Genomic DNA, 19303 nt, shown 5'->3' with positions numbered 1-19303 from the left:
CCGCATCAGGCTCTTGTGCTGACAGCTCAGAGCCTGGAGCTTCCTTCAGATTCTGTATCTCCTTCTCTCTCTGCCCCTACCCCTTACACTCTTGTCTCTCTCTCAAAAATAAATAAACATTAAAAAAAATCCTATCAGCAACGTGATGGTATTAGGAGGCAGGCTTCTGGGAAGGTGATTAAAATAGGATGAGACCATGAAGGCAGACCTTCACGGGATTAGTGCCCATATGAGTCAGGAGAGAGCCTGCTGATCTGTGCTCTCTGCCCTGTGAGGATACCATGAGAAATTGACAATCTGCAGCCCAGAGTGTTCTCACCGGAACTCAACCGTGCTGGCACCCTGATCCCAGGACTTCTGGCTGCAGAACTGTGAGAAATAAATTTCTGTTGTTCATAAGCCACCCAGTCTATGGTATTTTTGTTACAGCAGCCTGGGCTAAAATAGCATTGTTTTACATTTTTGCAAATCTCTTTAATGTCTGGCTTAATAGTAGACAGCTGGGATTCTCAGTCTGTTTCTGCATTTACTTTGCTGTGATATGCTTTTTTGGTTGAAGAAAATCTGGCTTCATAGAGTTAGGTAGTCAGAAAAGAAATATTTTCATAGGTTTTTCAGATATATTGCGTGGATATGTTATGTAGCTTATTAAAAAAGCTACTGTATGCTTGTGAGTGAATGAGAATGATAAAGACAAATAATGTTTTAGTGTTGTTTTAAAAATAGTTTCTGGGGTGCCTGGATGGCTCAGTCAGTTAAGTGTCCGACTTCGGCTCAGGTCATGATCTCATGAGTTCATGGGTTTGAGTCTGGCATTGGGCTCTGAGCTGTCAGCAGATTCATATTCTGCTTCAGATTCTGCTAGAGCCTGCTTCAGATTCTGTGTCTCCCTCTTTCTCTTTGCCTTTTCTTTCCCTGCTTGTGCTCTGCCTCTCTCTCTCTCTCTCTCAAAAATAAATAAACATTAAAAATTGTACTTTAAAAAGCGTCAGATCATTAAAAAAAAAAAGTTTTGAACTAATGGACCTCCCAAAAGAGAGGGGTGTCCCTGGACTGTAATTTGAGAGCTACTGTCATGGAGAGTTGGTGACTAAAGCAACCATCAAGAAGCCATATAATCAAGGGAGGGAAGGAGCTAAAACCGAGAAGACGGGAATAAACCCTCGATTGTTCCCACGCTGGGAATCTTGAATAAGTGAAGCTGGTAAAGGAAGTCATTAGTGATTTTGGATTCTGGGGGCTATTTTGGTAGAGTCACGGCTATATGAGTGAGGAAGCCAAGTGCAAGGATTCAAAGAATGTGAAGCAAGGAAGCAGAAGTGGCTTCTTATAGACAATTAAAAAGAGGGTTGAGAAAAGAATGAGGGGGTGGATGATCATAATTACCAGGCAGAAGAGCCAGGTAAAGGTTGATCTTTAAAAGGGATGGGGGAAAAATAAATTAAAAAAATAAAAGGTTTGGGGGAGGGGCATCTGGGTGTCTCAGTTGGTTAAATGTCCAATTCTTGATCTTGGTTCAGGTCATGATCTTGGCTTAGGTCCTGATCTCATGGTTATGGGCTTGAGCCCCGAGTTGGGCTCTGTGAGTTAACAGTGTAGAGACTGCTTGGGATTCTTTCTCCCCCATCCCCTCCTCCTCCCTTGATCGCTGTCTTTCTCTTTCTCTCTCTCTCAAAATCAATAAACTTAAAAAAAAGAAGGATCATTTCTGAGAATTTTATATACAGGATAACAAAGACACACTTCTGGGAAGACAAGAGAATTTTTCTCACCTTTAATTGTCAAATGAGGCATCAGCGACTTCATGTCATCTTCTTTGAGCTCAATCCCCTTACTTGCTAGAAAGGTATCTAAGTCCTGGAGAGCAATCACCTCTCCTTAGAAAAATAAAGAAATAATTTATGTAAATATTATAGAACTATTTATAAAGGATCAAAATTGCTATCTGTACTTATATATACTATTGCTCACGAATACCCAGAATTAACAGGTCAGAAAAAAGTCCTGTGTCTTTAATTCTGGCGGCTACAAAATGGAAAGTACACCATGGGTGAGGAGTTGACTGGTGAGTTATTGCAAAATCCATAGCAAATTAAGCTACATATAAGGATTTGGCTTTATTTTTACCCTTTCTCCTACCCTGCTTGAAAATTCAGTGTTTTTCTATAGACTAGTCTTAAACATTTTATTTTCATTTAAAAATATTTGCTTGTAGTTTCTGTGATCACTATGCATTCCAAGAATTTTATTCATCTCAACAAAGAAGTAATTTTTTCTCATTCATTGTAAAAATAATGCAGCAAAATTAAAGATTGATATAAAAAGGGAAAATATAATTCTGCTACCCTACCACAAAAACCATGTGTAGTTTTTCATATGCCATTTCTGGCCTCTGACAATAATGCTGTACTTTTACTATGTGGAAATCTAATATCCACACCATTCTGTATTCTGTTTTTCCAACCTAATATTATGTCATTAACATATTTCCAAGTTACCATGTAATCTTTACAGTTAACATTTCAACACATGATATCTCAGTGGCCTAACAGGCCATAGTATATGTAGTTATTCCTATACTGTTAGATATTTATGCTGTTTCAAATTTCTCTGAAGGTCTTTGGGTAGAGATTTTTTTTTTCTTTTTGTTCAGCTAAATTATTGCCAGAGGATAAATTTCTGGGAGTGCGGTTTGTGGGGAAAAGGAATAGTTCTTTGGCTCTTGATATCTACCACTATGGTGAAGAACTCTTTTGGGAAAAACTGCTGAGAATATTATGGGAATTGGTATGTAAATATACATTACATACTGTTCACCCAAGTTCAGAAGCATCCATAAAAGTACACATATGAAAGCACTGAAACATATGTGAAGGGGAAATAGTTTTCTCCACCAATAACAAAATACGAAGATGTTATTTACAATATCTTTTTGTCATAGCTTGGAACTTACTCTTTATGCAACTGATGGCATTTAGCAAATCATTCAGACCAATTGTTCTATCATCTGTAAGGCAAGGGCAATAAACTTCAGAATCAGATAAGCTAGTGTAACTGAGATGCACAAAATTTATGATACATAAGTTCTAAAACTATGAAGACCGTGAGAATTCAGTAACGTTTTCCTAAATTTTCCTTAGGATTTTATGGACTTAACCTCAGAGATAACAGTGTTATCTTAGAAATGAAGAAAGCTTTCAATCTGTAATAAATCATTCTTATATCTTCTTTTTTCTTTGCTTTAGAGACCACTAGAGTAAGATTAAACTAAGAAGTGATTGGTTACAGGTAAGGATGGGGGAAAGGACAAATGAACCTGATCCTGAGTATTTTTTAAAATTTAGTCAGTTAATCAACAGATATTTAAGGGGGTAGCTTCTGTGTGCCAGGCACTTTGCTAGGCTTTGGGGGGTACAAAAGTAAACCAGCTGGCAGAGTTCTTGCTGTCAAGGAGTGGACGTACAATCTCACAGAGGGAAACGGACAATTGGCATATAAACAAATAAACAAAAAGGATCATTTGAATTACTGTTATAATATCATCGAAATAAAGTAGGGTTATATAATAAAGAATAGTGGTGGGATTGCTTTTGACAGGGAAGTCAGAGATGGTCTCTCTGAGGACTATTCAGACTTCAAGCTGAATGACAGGAAGAAGATAGCCATATAAAGAATGAGGGGAGGAAAGTTCCAAGTAGAAAAACAGCAGGAGGGACAACCCTAAGTTGGGCATGAATTTGATGTGATTGAGAGGCCGAGAAAAGGCTGGTGTGCATGGGCCACATCACGCAGGGCGCTGTAGGCCCCCATGATAAAGGTGGGGTTTTATTCCGGTTGCAATGGAAGGTCATTGGAGGCCTTGGAGAAAGGAGAGTAATTTAACCAGATTTTAGCTTTCAAAAGATCACTCTGGCTGCTGTGCACGGGAACTGGAGGAATGGAGACTAGACAGGAGACTGTTTCAGTGGTCCAGAAAAGAGATGCTGGTGGTGTCAGCAGTGGAGGTGGTGATAAATGGATGAATCCTGGACATGTTTTCCAGGTGGAGCCTAGATTTAAATGTGGGATGTAAGGGAAAGGACAAATCAAGGAAGGGAAACTATTTGTTCCCTTCTCCGACCCTCCTTACCCTCCTTCCCAATTAACAAGGTAGATGGGATGTCATTACTAGAAAGACTCAAGCCTTTTTAGGGGAATTAATCAATATTTCATTAAATTAGTGATGCCTTTTGGACACCCAAGTAGAGATATCAAATAGCTAGTTTGAGATATCATTCCTGACTTAGGATGGTTGAGCTGGACATATAAATTTGCTTTTCTCAGCTTAAAGAAGTTATCTGACCCAATGAGACTGGATGCAATCCCCTAGGAAGAAGGTGTAGATTAAGAAAAAAAAAAACAAAAACAGCCAAGGGTTTAGCCCTGGACCCTTCATTATTTAGAGATCTTGCAGGGGAAAAAGAGTCAGAAACTGAAAAGAAGCTCCCAGTAAGGACAGAAAAAAATTAGGTGAGTATGGGGCTTCAAAAGTCTGGAGAAAAAAATGTTTCAACAAAGATGAGTTAGTCACTATGTCAAATGCTGATGAGATACCAAGTAAAATAACAGAGACTTGAGCATGAATCTTGGCAAGAGAGAGAGGTCACTGATGATTGTGAGCTGGTCCGGTTCCATGGTAGGGAATGAGGCTCAAGGGTGAATGGGCATGAGGAAGAGGAGACAGAGTCACAGCAAGTGGTAGGGATTTTTTTGAGGTATAGTTGACACACATTGTTCTATTAGTTTCAGGTGTACAACACAGAGATCTGACAAGGTTATACATTATGCTATGCTCACAGGTGTAGCTGCTACGATCAGTCACCAGACAACTCTAAGTAATGTGCCCCTAGGAGGCAATTTACATTTTATGGAATGGGAGGTTCTTCAGGCATTCCTACATTGTGTTATGGCAGAAATATCTGCGTGGTAAATAAACTGTAAAGATAAATGTCAGAGGGTGGGTAATGAAATAGAGTTTTGGGAGATGATGAGGTATAAGGTGAGGACAAGGTCTACGTCATCACCATGTGAGTAGCAGTTAAGGGGACAGGAGTGAAAGATGAGTGAAATTAAAGAAGTCAAGGAACAGGAGATCAGGGTGTTTAGACAGGTGACTTATAACAGGAGCTAATTAAGATTTAATCAAGATTTCTTAACCTGGGGTTTATGGACCCTCTAATGATAGAATTCAGGGAGTCCTTGAGCTTGAATGGGAAAAAAGTACAGTGGACCCTTGAACAATATGGGTTTGAACAGCACTTATACATGGACACTTTTGGTAAATACAGTATAGTACTGTAAATGTATTTTTCTTCAATATGATTTTTTTAAAAATTTTTTAATGTTTTATTTATTTCTAGGAGACAGAGAGACAGCGTGAGCTGGGGAGGGTCAGAGAGAGAGGGAGTCACAGACTGAAACAGGCTCCAGGCTCTGAGCTGGCAGTCAGCACAGAGCCCGATGCGGGGCTCGAACCCACGAACCGTAAGATCATGACCTAAGCGAAAGTCGGACGCTTAACCAACTAAGCCATCCAGGCGTCCCTTCAATATGATTTTTTTAAATTAAGTAAGTTCCACACCCAATGTGGGGCTTGAACTCATGACCCTGAGATCAAGAGTTACATGCTCTACTGACTCAGCCAGCCAGGCACACCAATCTTCCTTATGATTTCTTAATAACAATTTATTTTCTCTAGCTTATTTTATTGTAAGAATATAGTATATAATACATATAGCATGTAAAATATTTGTTAATTGACTTAAGTTATTGGTAAGGCTTCCAGTGAACAGTAGGCTATTAGTAGTTAAGTTCTGACTGCACAGGGGGCTGGTGCATTTTCTTCGATTATTAATTAGGCAACAAACCACAGTCATAGTAGTAAAGCCTATGACTTTGCTATGAGTACAAATCACTGACATTTTGGATATTATATGGTACCTCTTGCAAATACATTGAAAAGTTACTTATGCTCATCAGTACTTTATTTATTATTATTAAAAATGTTTTAAAATGTTTATTTAGTTTTGAGAGAGAGACAGAGTGAATAGGGGAGGGACAGAGAGAGAGGGAGACACAGAATCTGAAACAGGTTCCAGGCTCTGAGCTGTCAGCAAAAAGCTCAATCTGGGGCTTGGACCTGTGAACTGCAAGATCATAACCTGAGCCAAAGTCAGACGCTTAAAGTACTGAGCCACCCAGGTGGCCCCTTTGTATACACATATTTTTTTGAGAGAGAGGGTGCAAATGAGTGAGGGGACAGAGAGGGAGAGAGAGAGAATCCCACAACGGGCAGAGACAGAGACAAAGAGGGAAGTGGGGTTCACCCAAAGCAGGGCTTGAGCTCACCCCACATGGGATTCAAACTCACAGACTGTGAGATAATGACCTGAGCTGGAGTTAGATGCTTAACTGACTGAGTCACCCAGGTGCCCTACTCATCACTACTTTAAAATTCTAATTAATTATTAGATCTACTACTAGAACTTGTTAAATGTGTTATTAGGTACTAATAATTGGTATCTTTAATGTTTTGATAAGTTGATACAGTTTCTTCATAATCTTACCTATTTTATTTTATGCATTTAAAAATATTATACTCCAAAGTGACCCATTCTTCTGACTGACAAAGGAGTCTATGGCACAGTAGAGTCAAAAGCCCTGATCTGTGTGCATGAAAGATATGGAAGTTGCCAAGAACAAGGACAGGAGTAGTGAAGGAGGAAGACAGTGAGCCCAGTGCTATTTCTTATAAAATGCTCTGGTTGCAACTCACCTATTTATTTATATAAAGGTCGTAATCAGTAAACAAACATTTATTCAATTAGGACTTATATTTTCATAAATGGCAAAATTAATTCATAGGTCATAGAATTTCCTTTTCTTCTTCCTCCTGTTCTTCTCCAGCATCTCCTCCCTCTTCCCCGCCACCTTCACCACCACCTTCATCGTGACTAACATTTGCTGAGTCTTCTAGACACTGCATTAAGTACTTTGCAGGTTTTATCTATATTGATTTCAGAGAAAGAAGTGACCCTAGAGAATTATTTAGTTCAACTTCCCATTTAACATAGGAAGACACTAACATTCAGTAGGGTTAGGGGCGCCTGGGTGGCTTAGTCGGTTAAGCGTCCGACTTTCGCTTAGGTCATGATCTCGCGGTTCGTGGGTTCGAACCCCGCGTTGGGCTCTGTGCTGACTGCCAGCTCGGAGCCTGGAGCCTATTTCAGAGTCTCTGTCTCCCTCTCTCTCTGACCCTCCCCTGCTCACGCTGTCTCTCTCTCTCTCCTAGAAATAAATAATAAAAAAAAATAAAAACATTAAAAAAAAAAACATTCAGTAGGGTTAAATTATTGGTCAGCAATTTAGTGGGAGAACAGGGACCAGGCCTCAGCACAAAGAAAAGCTGTACTACAGATGAGGCCTATTGGCTAGATTCACCAGGGGAAAAGGGAAGGCCCTCTCCACCCTACCATAGATACTGCTACATGACTTCTTTTAAAAAATTTTTTTTTAATTTTTTTTTTTTTGAGAGAGAGAGAGAAAGAGAGAGAGAGAGATACAGAATCTGAAACAGGCTCCAGGCTCTGAGCTAGTTGTCAGCACAGAGCCTGATGTGGAGCTTGAACCAACGAACTGTGAGATCATGACTTGAGCTGAAGTCAGACGCTTAACCATCTGAGCCACCCAGGCACCCCCAGATATGTGACTTTTCTAAGACCATATATAGCAAAGGCAAATGCTTACCTGTCAGTGAGTCCCTTTCCTCATATCCTCTCCAAAACTAGATATTATCAATCTTGCTAATTTTTGCCTGCCCAATGAGTGAAAATAATACTGTATTTTGTTTTATTTGTATTTTTATGATTATTGGTGAGGTCAGACATCTTTTCATATGTTACTGGGGAATTATAGTGCTCTTTTATGAATTATCTGTTTGTATATTTAACTATTTTTCTGCTTTCAGTACGTTTTTTATTGATATGTGGGGGCTTTTTCTACCATTGGGATACTAGCTCTTTGTCTTGCAATCATTCTCATCTAATTCATCATTTGATTTCTTTTTTTTTTTTTTTACAAATAGTTTATTGTCAAATTAGTTTCCAAATTCATCATTTGATTTCTGACTTTGTTAATTTTCCCCTGAAATATTCCCTTATGAACATGTTCCCTTACAGAAAAAATTTTTAATGTTTATTTATTTTTGAGAGAGAGAGAGAAAGAGGGAAAAAGAGAAAGACAGAGCATGAGTTGAGGAGGGGCAGAGAAAGAGAGGGAGACACAGGATCTGAAGAAGGCTCCAGGCTCTGAGCTGTCAGCACAGAACCCAAGCACAGAGCCCAACACAGGGCTCAAACTCCAGAACAGTGAGATCATGACCTAGGCCCAAGTCGGATGCTTAACCAACGAGCCACTCAGGTGCCCCGAACGCGTTCCCCTATAAATGAGGTAAAAAAAATTCACTTTTCTTTCAGTGACTTGTATGTGTAGCATTACAGGCATGACTGACTTTTACAATAGTATCCCCAACATATATAGTTTAAAAATTTATTTATTTATTGAGACAGAGAGAGAGAGAGAGAAAGAATGAGAGAGCACGCAATGTGAGCAGGAGAGGGGCAGAGAGAGAAGGTGAGAGAGAATCTCAAGGAGGCTCTGTACTGTCAGCACAGAGCCCAACTTGGGTCTTGATCCCATGAACCGTGAAATCATGACATGTAAGCTCATATCAAGAGTCAGATGCTCAGGGCGCCTGAATGGCTCAGTTGGTTGAGTATTCGACTTCGGCTCAGGTCATGATCTCATGGTTTAGAGTTTGAGGCCTGCATTGGGCTTGCTGCTATTTTAGATCCTCTGTCCTCCTCTCTATCTGCCCCTCCCCTACTTATGCTTTCTCTCTCAAAAAGTAAATAAAGCATTAAAAAAAATAAAGAGTCAGACGCTCAACCTACTGAGCCACCCAGGCGCTCCTGCAACATAGCTTTTAAAAAAGCATTTTTGGAGACACTATTCCTAATGAGTCAAGATTAAGTTTTTCTACTTACATTTACTTTGTTAAATACAAAAAAGGAAGGCTGCCTTCAGCAGTTCTGATAGAAGGGTGCAATATTTCTTTGAAGGGCATAATGATACCTGTAATACTCACCGTCAATTGACACTTTGGTCATTAGTTCCTCGAGTTCCTCATCATTCAGTCTAATTCCCGTGTCTTCCACAAGGGATTTCACTTTTTCCAGTCTGACCCTTGGTCCTTAGGAAAGAAGGGCATGAAATAAGAACATGAATATTGATGCTTAAGAGTGAAAATGCTAATCATGGTCATGCATCATAAACCCCAATGGAGGATAAGGCAAAAGAGCACGAAGAAACTATTAACATATATCTCTCCCTAGACTTAGATATTTCTGTTGAAAGTAGGAAAAAATTGAGAAAGATAACCATTGAGACAAAGGTGGACAGTAAACGTATTTACCTTTATGGAAACTGATGAGATTGATGGGGGGTAGGAGGACTCTCACTTTTTTAAAAAATTGGGATACAACTGACACACAACATTATATCAGTTTCAGATGTACAACATAGTAATTTAGTATTTGTATCTATCACAGGGTGATCACCACAATAAGTCTTATTAACATCCATCACCATGCAGGGTTACACATTTTTTTCTTGTGGTGAGAACTTTAAAAATCCATCTCTTAGCAATTTTCAAAGAAACAATATGGTATTATAACTATAATCACCATGCTGTACATTATATCCCCATGACCTGACTTATAATTCTTTGCAGAATTTTTAAAAATGTTTAGTTATTTATTCTTAGGGAGGGAAGGGGGGAGGGAGAGAGAGAGAATGTGCACAAGCAGCAGAGAGGCAGAAAAAAAAAGAGGGAGAGAGACAATCCCCAGATCTCATGAATGGAAACTGTGAGATCGTGACCTGAGCTGTAATCAAGAGTCAGATGCTTAACTGACTAAGCCACCCAGGTGTCCCTTGACTTACAATTATTTTATCAGTGTTCTAAGTGGTAGAATTGGACAGTTTTCTTGTAGTATTTGGTGTTTTAAAAATAATTTCTGATTAAAAATAAAAAAAAATTGTTTACAACAGAATTAGTATAAAGGGTAGAGATAGGATATTTTCCTTAATACCCGTCCAGTGGACATGGCTTCAGTTTTCCACGAGAGGTGAACAGAGAGGAACAGGCCAGTCTACTCATGGCTCAAACAGCAGCCGGTCTGTACCGTCCTAGCTGTACAAGAGGCCTCATCTGTAGTACAGCTTTTCTTTGTGCTGAGGCCTGGTCCCTGTTCTCCCACTAAATTGCTGACAAATAATTTAACCCTACCGAATGTTAGCTAGAACACGGTGTTAGAATTTCCATCCTGAAATGTCAATGCACCCAAAGAAAAATGGGAAGTTATCAGTCCAAAACAATGGATCAAAAAATTGGCAGGAAGCAAAGTTGGAACATTTAAAGGCAAATGCTGAACATGAGGAATTTATTTTTACTTGCGCTCTCACTTGTTTCTCACTTACCCTCGAGTGCTTTCACACCTTTTAGCAATCTCTTCTTATATACTTTTCCATCAGCTGCAAGACAAGACACGGTTAAGAATACAGGTTAAATGAAGGGAAGATTAACAAATACAGCACAAAGACAATCCAACATCCATAATCTCAGGGGGGGAAATGCTTCAGATTTCTTCAGAATTTTATTTTATTTTGCCCTCAAGGAAGCATGAAATCAAAGATAAGGCTTTCGCTGATATAAATCTACCTACTGGTTGAATTAAAAACAGCCTTTATCTCCTTATTTCTCCCCCTTTCCTCTGGTTTCCCTCATTTCCTTGGTCAGGATTTAAGTGAAGCTGTGATAATTTAGCCTTGGTGATGAAGATTAGTGAAAGATGTTGCCAATTTTCAATATTAAAGTGTAAGTGTAAGAACAGGATTTCTTCTTTGGGGACACCAAGTTTTCTAAATGGGTTTTACTAGACATATGCATAAGTGATTTCAGCGGTTTTCATACATAAGCCCATTAATCCAAGTTTCAAAGATGTGCTAAATGCTCACCATGAATGGGCAGAGTCTTCAGCAGCTCCCCATTCTCCTCATCAGTGAGTACTAGTCCCATTTTCCTTAGCACACTGTTCAGATTCCCGACATTAACCTTTTCTCCTTTGGAAAGATGAGAAATGCTCACACGTAAGAATTTTAGGAATGGACGAATGATTTCAAATTATAGAGAAGCCTGCCTATGCGGCATGGGCTTACTGAGAGAGGAAACTGACAGTGAAACTTGCTAACCTGTGTAGATTTAGAGTGCATGTGGGCGAATGGATTATGTTCAGAAATAGAATTTATACTTTTAATTCAAGCAAAAGAAAAGTAGATACAATCCCAGATAAGTCAAATGCCATTGTATTTCTTGAATAACGGGGTCTTTTGACACCTACTTCCTGGTTGTCCTACAAAAACTTCACCTTGAGACTGAACAGTGATCACCTCTATTTCGGTGGTTTGAACAATGGTAAAGTGGAAAACATTCTTGGTCCAAACTCCATATAAGTAGGTCTACACAGGAAAAATCCCAAATCAAACAGTAAGATTATAAAGCAAACATTTAACCCTTAAATTTGTAGGGGGAGGGGCAGGTCAACTTCACATGTCAGTGATAGCTGAAGAGAAAACTACTGTTTTAAAAGCATCTTTTTTCCCCCCTATAAAGCAGTAAGGTCTGAGTTAACAATGAATTCGCTTTTTACCACTACTTCTTACCTGTAAAAGCTTTTGCGTCATCCATCACCACATTCAAATCGGCCATTTTATTCTCTGTAAAAAAAGGCAATTCAGACATAGACTAACTCTTAGACACAGAAAAATGATATGAAGAATTTAAGTCATATAAAGGGTTCAAATTCAGCCATTTTTTCATAATTTTCCTTAGTAACTTTTTAAACTCAAAATAAACAGAGAGAGATCAAAATGTTAAAGTGAACATCCTTCTAATTAATACCACTGGGTAAAAAGTATCCAATGACCCTTAACACAGAGATTAAGCAGGTTTAATAATACAGTTGGTTCTTGAACAACGTGGGAGGTAGGGGTGTTGATCCGCTTACAAAGTTGAAAATCCATGTGTAACTTCTGACTCCTCAAAAATTACTAACAGCCTACCATTGACCTCTAGCCTTACGGATAACATAAAATGTCAATTAACACATGTTTTATATGTTATATGTGTTCTTTACTGTATGTTTACAATAAAGAAAGGTAGGGAAAGGAAAATGTTAATAAAGAAATCTAAAAAAATCTGTACATAAGTGGATCCACACAGTCAAATCCATGTTGTTCAAGGATCAGCTGTAATTCCTTCTAATAGGACTCTCCCTTCCTTCAGACCCAATAAGGAAGCATATTTCAGGAGACAACATGGAATTTGAAGCCTAGATGTCATTTATTTACATAAGCAGCTGACCGTTAAGCCCTGACAGAATGCTGTCTTCCCACTCTGGAAATTTTGCTTACATTCCCCACCTCCACCCCTCAGGACAGTAAGCTGTTTGAGAGCAGAGATTATGCTTTAATTTTCTTTGTTCTACCATGTATAAACTGTTCATTCTCTAGTTCAGTGTTTTGCATCTAGTTTTGTGCTAGCTAAATATATGATTAAATTCCAGTGGTACAGTAATCACACTGTTGGATTAGAGAAAAAATTATTTTGTCCTTTTTTCTTTTTTTTTTCTTTTTAAATGGCCTCAAAACACTCAGACCTTTTTGGGTAGGAAGCATTTTAAGGGCCCCTAGCTAACATGTGGGGACAATGTCACAACGAAATGATTTATAGTGATTTTTTTCATGATGAGAAGAGGCGCCAGACAAAATAATGGATACTTACTCAGGGAGAGGGAATATTAAACTATGAGGTGGGCTCAAGCTGTTTTCTACATTAAGGCCAGCTACAGGTCAGGGGCAGCAAAGATGTTTGCTGGTGACAGTGGCCTTAGCCCCACCTGCCAATCATTAGTTGAGAATAGAACCCTGAATGAGGGAAGAAGAATAATGTGTTTATTTGGGTGTGGCATGTGCTGGCTGTGCTGGAAGATGTGCTGTCTGGCTCACTTACAAGTTGTTTTGCATCAGGTTTTTAATGGGAAGCCACTGCCTCTGCGTTTGAATTTAAGAGCCCTCTAATTCAGGAGATTTTAGCTGGGCTCTTACCCCTTAGCAAACTCTTTCTAATGAATTCTACTGCCTTTGCCTCTGTGACATTTGTATCCAGTTAAATGGGTCTTATTCAGTCATTAATGAAACTACCTTCTTTAACAAAAGGTATACATGGAAAGGAAGGAAGATGTATGAAAGAAATATAGCAAAATAATAACATCTGTTAACTCTAGCCAGCGGATACACAAGTATTTGTTATAGTGTTTGTTTTCTGCTTTGATAGGTGTTTGAAATCTTTCCTAAGTTTTTCAAAGGGATTAAACAATAGGTTTGCCTTCAGAAGCCCTCAGATAGAAGCCCTAAGGTGCAGTGGTATCTGAAGTACTTACTCTCAGTCGGCAGGTGTTTCAGTAAGTCCTGGTGATCCTCTTTCTCAAGCTGAATTCCCATGCTCTTTATAAGGGGGTCCAGGTTACCGATACTGACTCTTTTCCCTTAGGAAAGAAGAGGATGTAAATAATATAAGTAAGTCCAAGAAGTAGAAGATGCTAGCTTTGAATGTGTATGCACCATAAGTGAAGAGTGAAACATGAGCCATTTAAATGAACCCAGATAGTGTTGGAGCTGAGAAGAGAAAATGCTCCCTCAGCACTGTGCTATAACATTTTTAAAAATATTTTATTTATTTCAGAGAGAGAGAGAGACAGCATGAGCAGGGGAGGGTCAGAGAGAGGGGGAGACACAGAATCGGAAACAGGCTCCAGGCTCTGAGCTGTCAGCACAGAGCCTGACGTGGGGCTTGAACTCACAAACCGTGAGATCATGACCTGAGCCGAATTCAGATGCTTAACCGACTGAGCCACACAGGCGCCCCACTGTGCTATAATTTTTAATTGAATAATCATGGGGGTGCCTGGGTGGCTCAGTTGGTTAAGCATCCGACTTCAGCTCAGGTCATGATCTCACGGTTTGTCAGTTCAAGCTCTACATCGGGCTCTGTGTTGACGGCTAGGAGCCTGGAGCCTGCTTCCGATTCTGTGTCTTCCTCTCTCTCTATCCCCACCTCCCATGCTCTGTCTCTCTCTGTCTCTCAAAAATGAATAAATGTTAAAAAATTTTGAAAAAGAAATATTCATGGATGAAAAGAAGAATTAGATAAGTGATGAATTGTGATAATCAATGTAAATGAAATCAGAATCTCAAACTTCCTGCATATTATTAAGAATGACTTCATGTAGTTATACCTAAAGAAGAGTGGTAGGTTATGAGCATAAGTTCAATGTCATTAAACCAGTAGAATAATGGAATAGCATGATTGTAATCAGAAATTTAAAAAGGCAGAGGCGCCTGTGGCTCAGTTGGTTAAACATATGACTCTTTTTTTTTTAAATTTATTTCTAGGAGAGAGAGAGAGAGACAGTGTGAGCAGGGGAGGGTCAGAGAGAGAGGGAGTGACAGACTCTGAATCAGGCTCCAGGCTCTGAGCTGGCAGTCAGCACAGAGCCCGACGCGGGGCTCGAAACCCCAAACCGCGAGATCATGACCTGAGCCGAAGTTGGACGCTTAACCAACTGAGCCACCCAGGCGCTCCAGCATCTGACTCTTGATCTCTGCTCAGGTCATGATCTCACAGTCCACGGAAATGAGCTTCATGTCAGGCTCTGCGCTGACAGTGTGGAGCCTGCTTGGAATTTTCTCTCTCTGTTTCTCTCTCTCTCTCTGTCCCTCTCCAGCTCCTGCTCTCTCTCTCCCTCTCAAAATAAATAAGTAAACTTAAAAAAAAGGAATAAGAAAAAAAGCAAATGCAAAACATAATAAATTTTAGCTGCTGTTCTCCTCATTCTTACCTTTGAGAGTTTTCACACTATTCAGTAGTCTTTTCTTGTACACCTTTCCATCTCCTGTGGGAGAGGGTAAAGTTCAAGTCAAAAGAAAAAGGATAAGGAATTATATAATTTCATAAGACATTTGATATGATTCATCTAGAAATTTATTCTCTCTCATCCTCAAATAATAATAAAAGGAAGGCCCTCAATGTGCTCAATCTATTTCCTCAGTGGAACCTATGACAGTAGCTGATGCAGGCTGCGAATACACCCATATATGTGCTTCTTTCTTCTTAGTTTTCTTTAACTTTCATGCTTCTGCCTTTCTCCCTTTTCCCTGCCAATGCTCTAGGCCCACAAGGGATTCCTCTATGTGTAGCCTGAATGATAGAGCCTAGAAAAGGATTTTATTAAAAATAGTCATCAACCCAAACAGTGGGATAAAACAATATTTCAATAAATTTTGTTCTTTAAACAAACTGTTTTCATAAATGGAGAGGAAATGCAACAGGGTCGGAGAACAAGGGACATCTGCCAGCCCCACCCATCTCCACAGGTGCTGTCTGTCCCAAGGGGCCCCTTCCTGTGGCGAGAGCGTCTGTGGTGTTGACAGACTCCACAGAGCCTGCCTGCCTGGCAAGTATATGCAGGCATCGCCATGATCGCCCATCTGCTTCTCTGTGCGTCTGTCCTGCTCTCTCAGAGCCGATATCCCAATTCTCATAATCAGCTCCTTGAGAGCAATCTGGGGGAATGCGAGGCACGGTGAGCGGCCACAGCCTTAGGTGTGTGTGAGGAGAATACAGATGGGCGTCGGGCATTTGCTGTCCACAGTGCTGCTTCTGCCATCAAGGGGTACTAGCCCCTCGGTGATGTGTAGGCTCGCTCTTGCTTCAGGGATAAGTGGGGACAGGAGCTATGGAGTGTGTGTACAGGAAGAAGGTCTACATGGAGGTCCATGAGACTGGGCAGGAGACACAGGCTGAGCACAGGCTGGCCTCTTGGGTCTCTACGGGCGAGTACATGCAGGTGCCCAAGAGGCGGAATTTTTGAGGGACTGACTGGTTGGACGACTGACCAATCAGATTCAGATAGTAACAGTCCCAGCACATGGCCCTGGAGGTGACCTGCTTTCAGGTGTTTATCATTTAGTTGCTGGATTATGGGGAGATGGGAAGGCACATTCAGGGGGGCTATGGAGAATTCAGCTGTGTAGCATTTAAAATATTTAGTGGGGAGGGGAGTGTGCCTGTGTTGCTCAGTCACTAAAACATCTGACTTTTGATTTTGGCTCATGGTTCCTGGGATCGAGCCCTGTATCAGGCTCTGTACTGACAGCGCGGAATGTGCTTGGGATTTTCCCTCTGTCTCTCTCTCTCTTTCTCTTTCTGCCTCTCCTCATTCACTCCCTCAAAATAAATAAATAAACTTTAAAAAGTTAAAAAAATATTTAGCAAGGGCCCATTGACTTGTATATTTTTCACTTATAAATTAATCATTTCCTAACTAAAACACAAGTGATGAGAATAGGGTTTCTTATGTCTGGACTGCATTTTCCTTAGGGGGTTTCTTAGGGAATTAGACAGTTCTCACCCAGAAGCCCACAGTGCCACGTTTCCCTGAACTCCATGGTGGTGTGTTACATACTCACCAGAGACTGGAAGAGTTTCTGACAGCATCAACTCCTCTTTTTCAGTGATCTCAATTCCCATGTTTCCCAGTACATTTTTTAAGTCACTGGCTTCTGCCTTTTCTCCTTTGAATAGATAGGAATCATTTCGGGTGAAAATATTAAGAAATCTAATTCTTCTTCATTATGAAAAACATAATATAGTATAGCATTATTTCTAACTGTAGGATGAAGTTGAAATACACAAGCTGACTCCACTTATGCAGAGTAATTGTAAAATTCAACATCTGAAAAGTTTCTTTTATCAAAATAAGAAGACAACTCTTCTATTCTGTGTGTGGATCAATATAGCACGGAGTAACATGGGGGCAGTATGATGGTATATGGACTGAACATAATCATACTGGTAAATAATAGCTCTGATATTGCTTCATGACTTGAGTTATGGGGCTGACTATTCCTAGTGACCATATTTCCTGATGCAAAAACTTCACATTGAGATTTACTGTGTTCACCTATATTTTGATTCTCTAAACACTGGAGAAATAAACACTGACCAAAACATTGAACAAGTTAATACTTCTTTTTGAAAGTGCCCACACTCTTCCTAAATCTCTACGAATCTAGGTTATTGGCAATAAGATAAAATCATCAATAAATAAGTAAAAGAGCAAAGCATACTTACTGATGATGGCTAGAGAGGGTCAAGTACTGCTTTAAAAGGGTAATTCTCTACAAGGCATCAAGATCTCAAGTTTATGGTATCTTACACAAGTTCTCACTCACCTGTAAAAGCACTGGCTGCTTCCATCAACACGTCCAAGTCAACCTTTTCATCTTCTGTAGGAAAAATCAGAATTTAGAATCAGATGAAGATAATGAGACTTGAAAAATGACATATGTCTTTTCTTTAAGATTAAAAAAAATTTTTAAGCATACTCTATACCCAGTGTGGGGCTTGAACTCACAAACCCAAGCTCAAGAGTTGCATGATCTACCAACTGAGCCAGCCAGGTGCCCCTATATAAAATTCTTAAATAAAGATTTAGTATATGGAATCTCAATAATTTTTCATGTTTTGTTCTAAAAGTTTTATTATATTTTCTTTTTTAAAAAGATTTTATTTAAAATGTTTATTTATTTTTAAATGTTTATTTATTTATTTGAGGGAGGGAGGGAGGGGAGGGCAGAGAGGAAGGGAGACAGAGAATCCCAAGTAGGCTCTACACTGTCAGCCTGATGTGGGGCTTAAACTCACGAACCATGAGCCGAGATCAAGAGTTGGATACTTTGTTTTTTTGNATGTGTCTGTTTTTGTGCCAATACCATACTGTCTTGATGATGACAGCTTTGTAGTAGAGGCTAAAGTCTGGGATGGTGATGCCTCCCGTTTTGGTTTTCTTCTTCAAAATTACTTTGGCTATTCGGGGTCTTTTGTGGTTCCATACAAATTTTAGGATAGTTTGTTCTAGTTTTGAGACGTATGCTGGTGCAATTTTGAATGGGATTGCATTGAATGTGTAGATTGCTTTGGGTAGTAATGACATTTTAACTGTATTTAGTCTTCCTATCCATGAGCATGGAATGTTTTTCCATTTCTTTGTGTCTTCTTGAATTTCCTTCTTAAGTTTTCTATAGTTTTCATCATACAGATCTCATATCCTTGGTTAGGTTTATTCCTAGGTATTTTATGGTTTTATCCATGTCATTTCAAGTGGCAAGATTTCATCCTTTTTTATGGCTAAATAATATTCCAAAAAAAAAAAATAGAAATGAAGGAAAACTTCCAAACTCATTTTGTGAGGCCAGCATTACCTTGATTCCAAAAGCAGAAAAAGACCTCACTAAAAAAGAGAACTACAGACTAATATTCCTAATGAACACAGATGCAAAAATTCTCAACAAGATACTAGCCAACTAGATCCAACAATACATTAAAAGAGTTATTCATCATGATCAAGTGGGATTTATACCTGGGATGCAAGGCTGGTTCAATATCCACAAATCAATCAATGTGATACTTCACATTAATAAAAGACAGAATAAGAACCACATGATCCTCTCAACAGATGCAGAGAAAGCATTTGACACAATACAGCATCCTTTCTTTATAAAAACCCTCAAGAAGGTAGGGATAAATAAAAGAAGGTAGGGATAAAAGGATCATACCTGAAGATCACAAAAGCCATATACAAAAGACCTAGGAATAAACGTAACCAAAGAGATGAAAAATCTATACACTGAAAACTATAGAAACTTATGAAAGAAATTGAAGAAGACCAAAAAAATGGAAAAAGATTCCATGCTCATGGGTTGGAAGAACAAATATTGTTGAAATGTCAATACTACCCAAATCAATCTACATACTCAATGCAATCCCTATCAAAATAAAACTAGCATTCTTCACAGAGCTAGAACAAACAGTCCTAAAATTTGTATGGAACTCAAATAGCCAAAGCAATACTGAAAAAGAAAACCAAAACTGGAGGGATCACAATTCCAGATTTCAAGATGTGTTACAAAGCTGTAATCATCAAGACAGTACGGTACTGGCACAAAAACAGACACTTAGATCAATAGAACAGAAGAGAGAACCCAGAAATGGACTCACAAGCATATGGCCAACTAATCTTTGACA

The 19303-nt window shown here is 39.3% G+C and overlaps 1 protein-coding gene across 2 annotated transcripts in view; it reads right to left on the bottom strand.

The window, feature by feature from the left end:
- Positions 1-19303, bottom strand: part of EFCAB3 (EF-hand calcium binding domain 3) — a 118529-nt gene that overhangs the window by 48493 nt on the left and 50733 nt on the right. For both annotated transcript variants that reach the window (XM_077780367.1, XM_077780368.1), the window contains 10 exons: positions 17452-17505; positions 16687-16791; positions 15057-15110; positions 13599-13703; positions 11821-11874; positions 11116-11220; positions 10579-10632; positions 9185-9289; positions 2954-3007; positions 1773-1877 (listed from right to left, as the gene is read on the bottom strand). In XM_077780367.1, the coding sequence (XP_077636493.1) occupies positions 1773-1877; positions 2954-3007; positions 9185-9289; positions 10579-10632; positions 11116-11220; positions 11821-11874; positions 13599-13703; positions 15057-15110; positions 16687-16791; positions 17452-17505 (795 nt within the window). The remainder of the gene's footprint in view (positions 1-1772; positions 1878-2953; positions 3008-9184; positions 9290-10578; positions 10633-11115; positions 11221-11820; positions 11875-13598; positions 13704-15056; positions 15111-16686; positions 16792-17451; positions 17506-19303) is intronic.

Source organism: Crocuta crocuta, unplaced genomic scaffold (assembly GCF_008692635.1).
Source record: "Crocuta crocuta isolate KB4526 unplaced genomic scaffold, BGI_CrCroc_1.0 scaffold288, whole genome shotgun sequence".
Lineage (NCBI taxonomy): Eukaryota > Metazoa > Chordata > Mammalia > Carnivora > Hyaenidae > Crocuta > Crocuta crocuta.
This window is presented reverse-complemented; position numbering and strand designations above follow the sequence as displayed.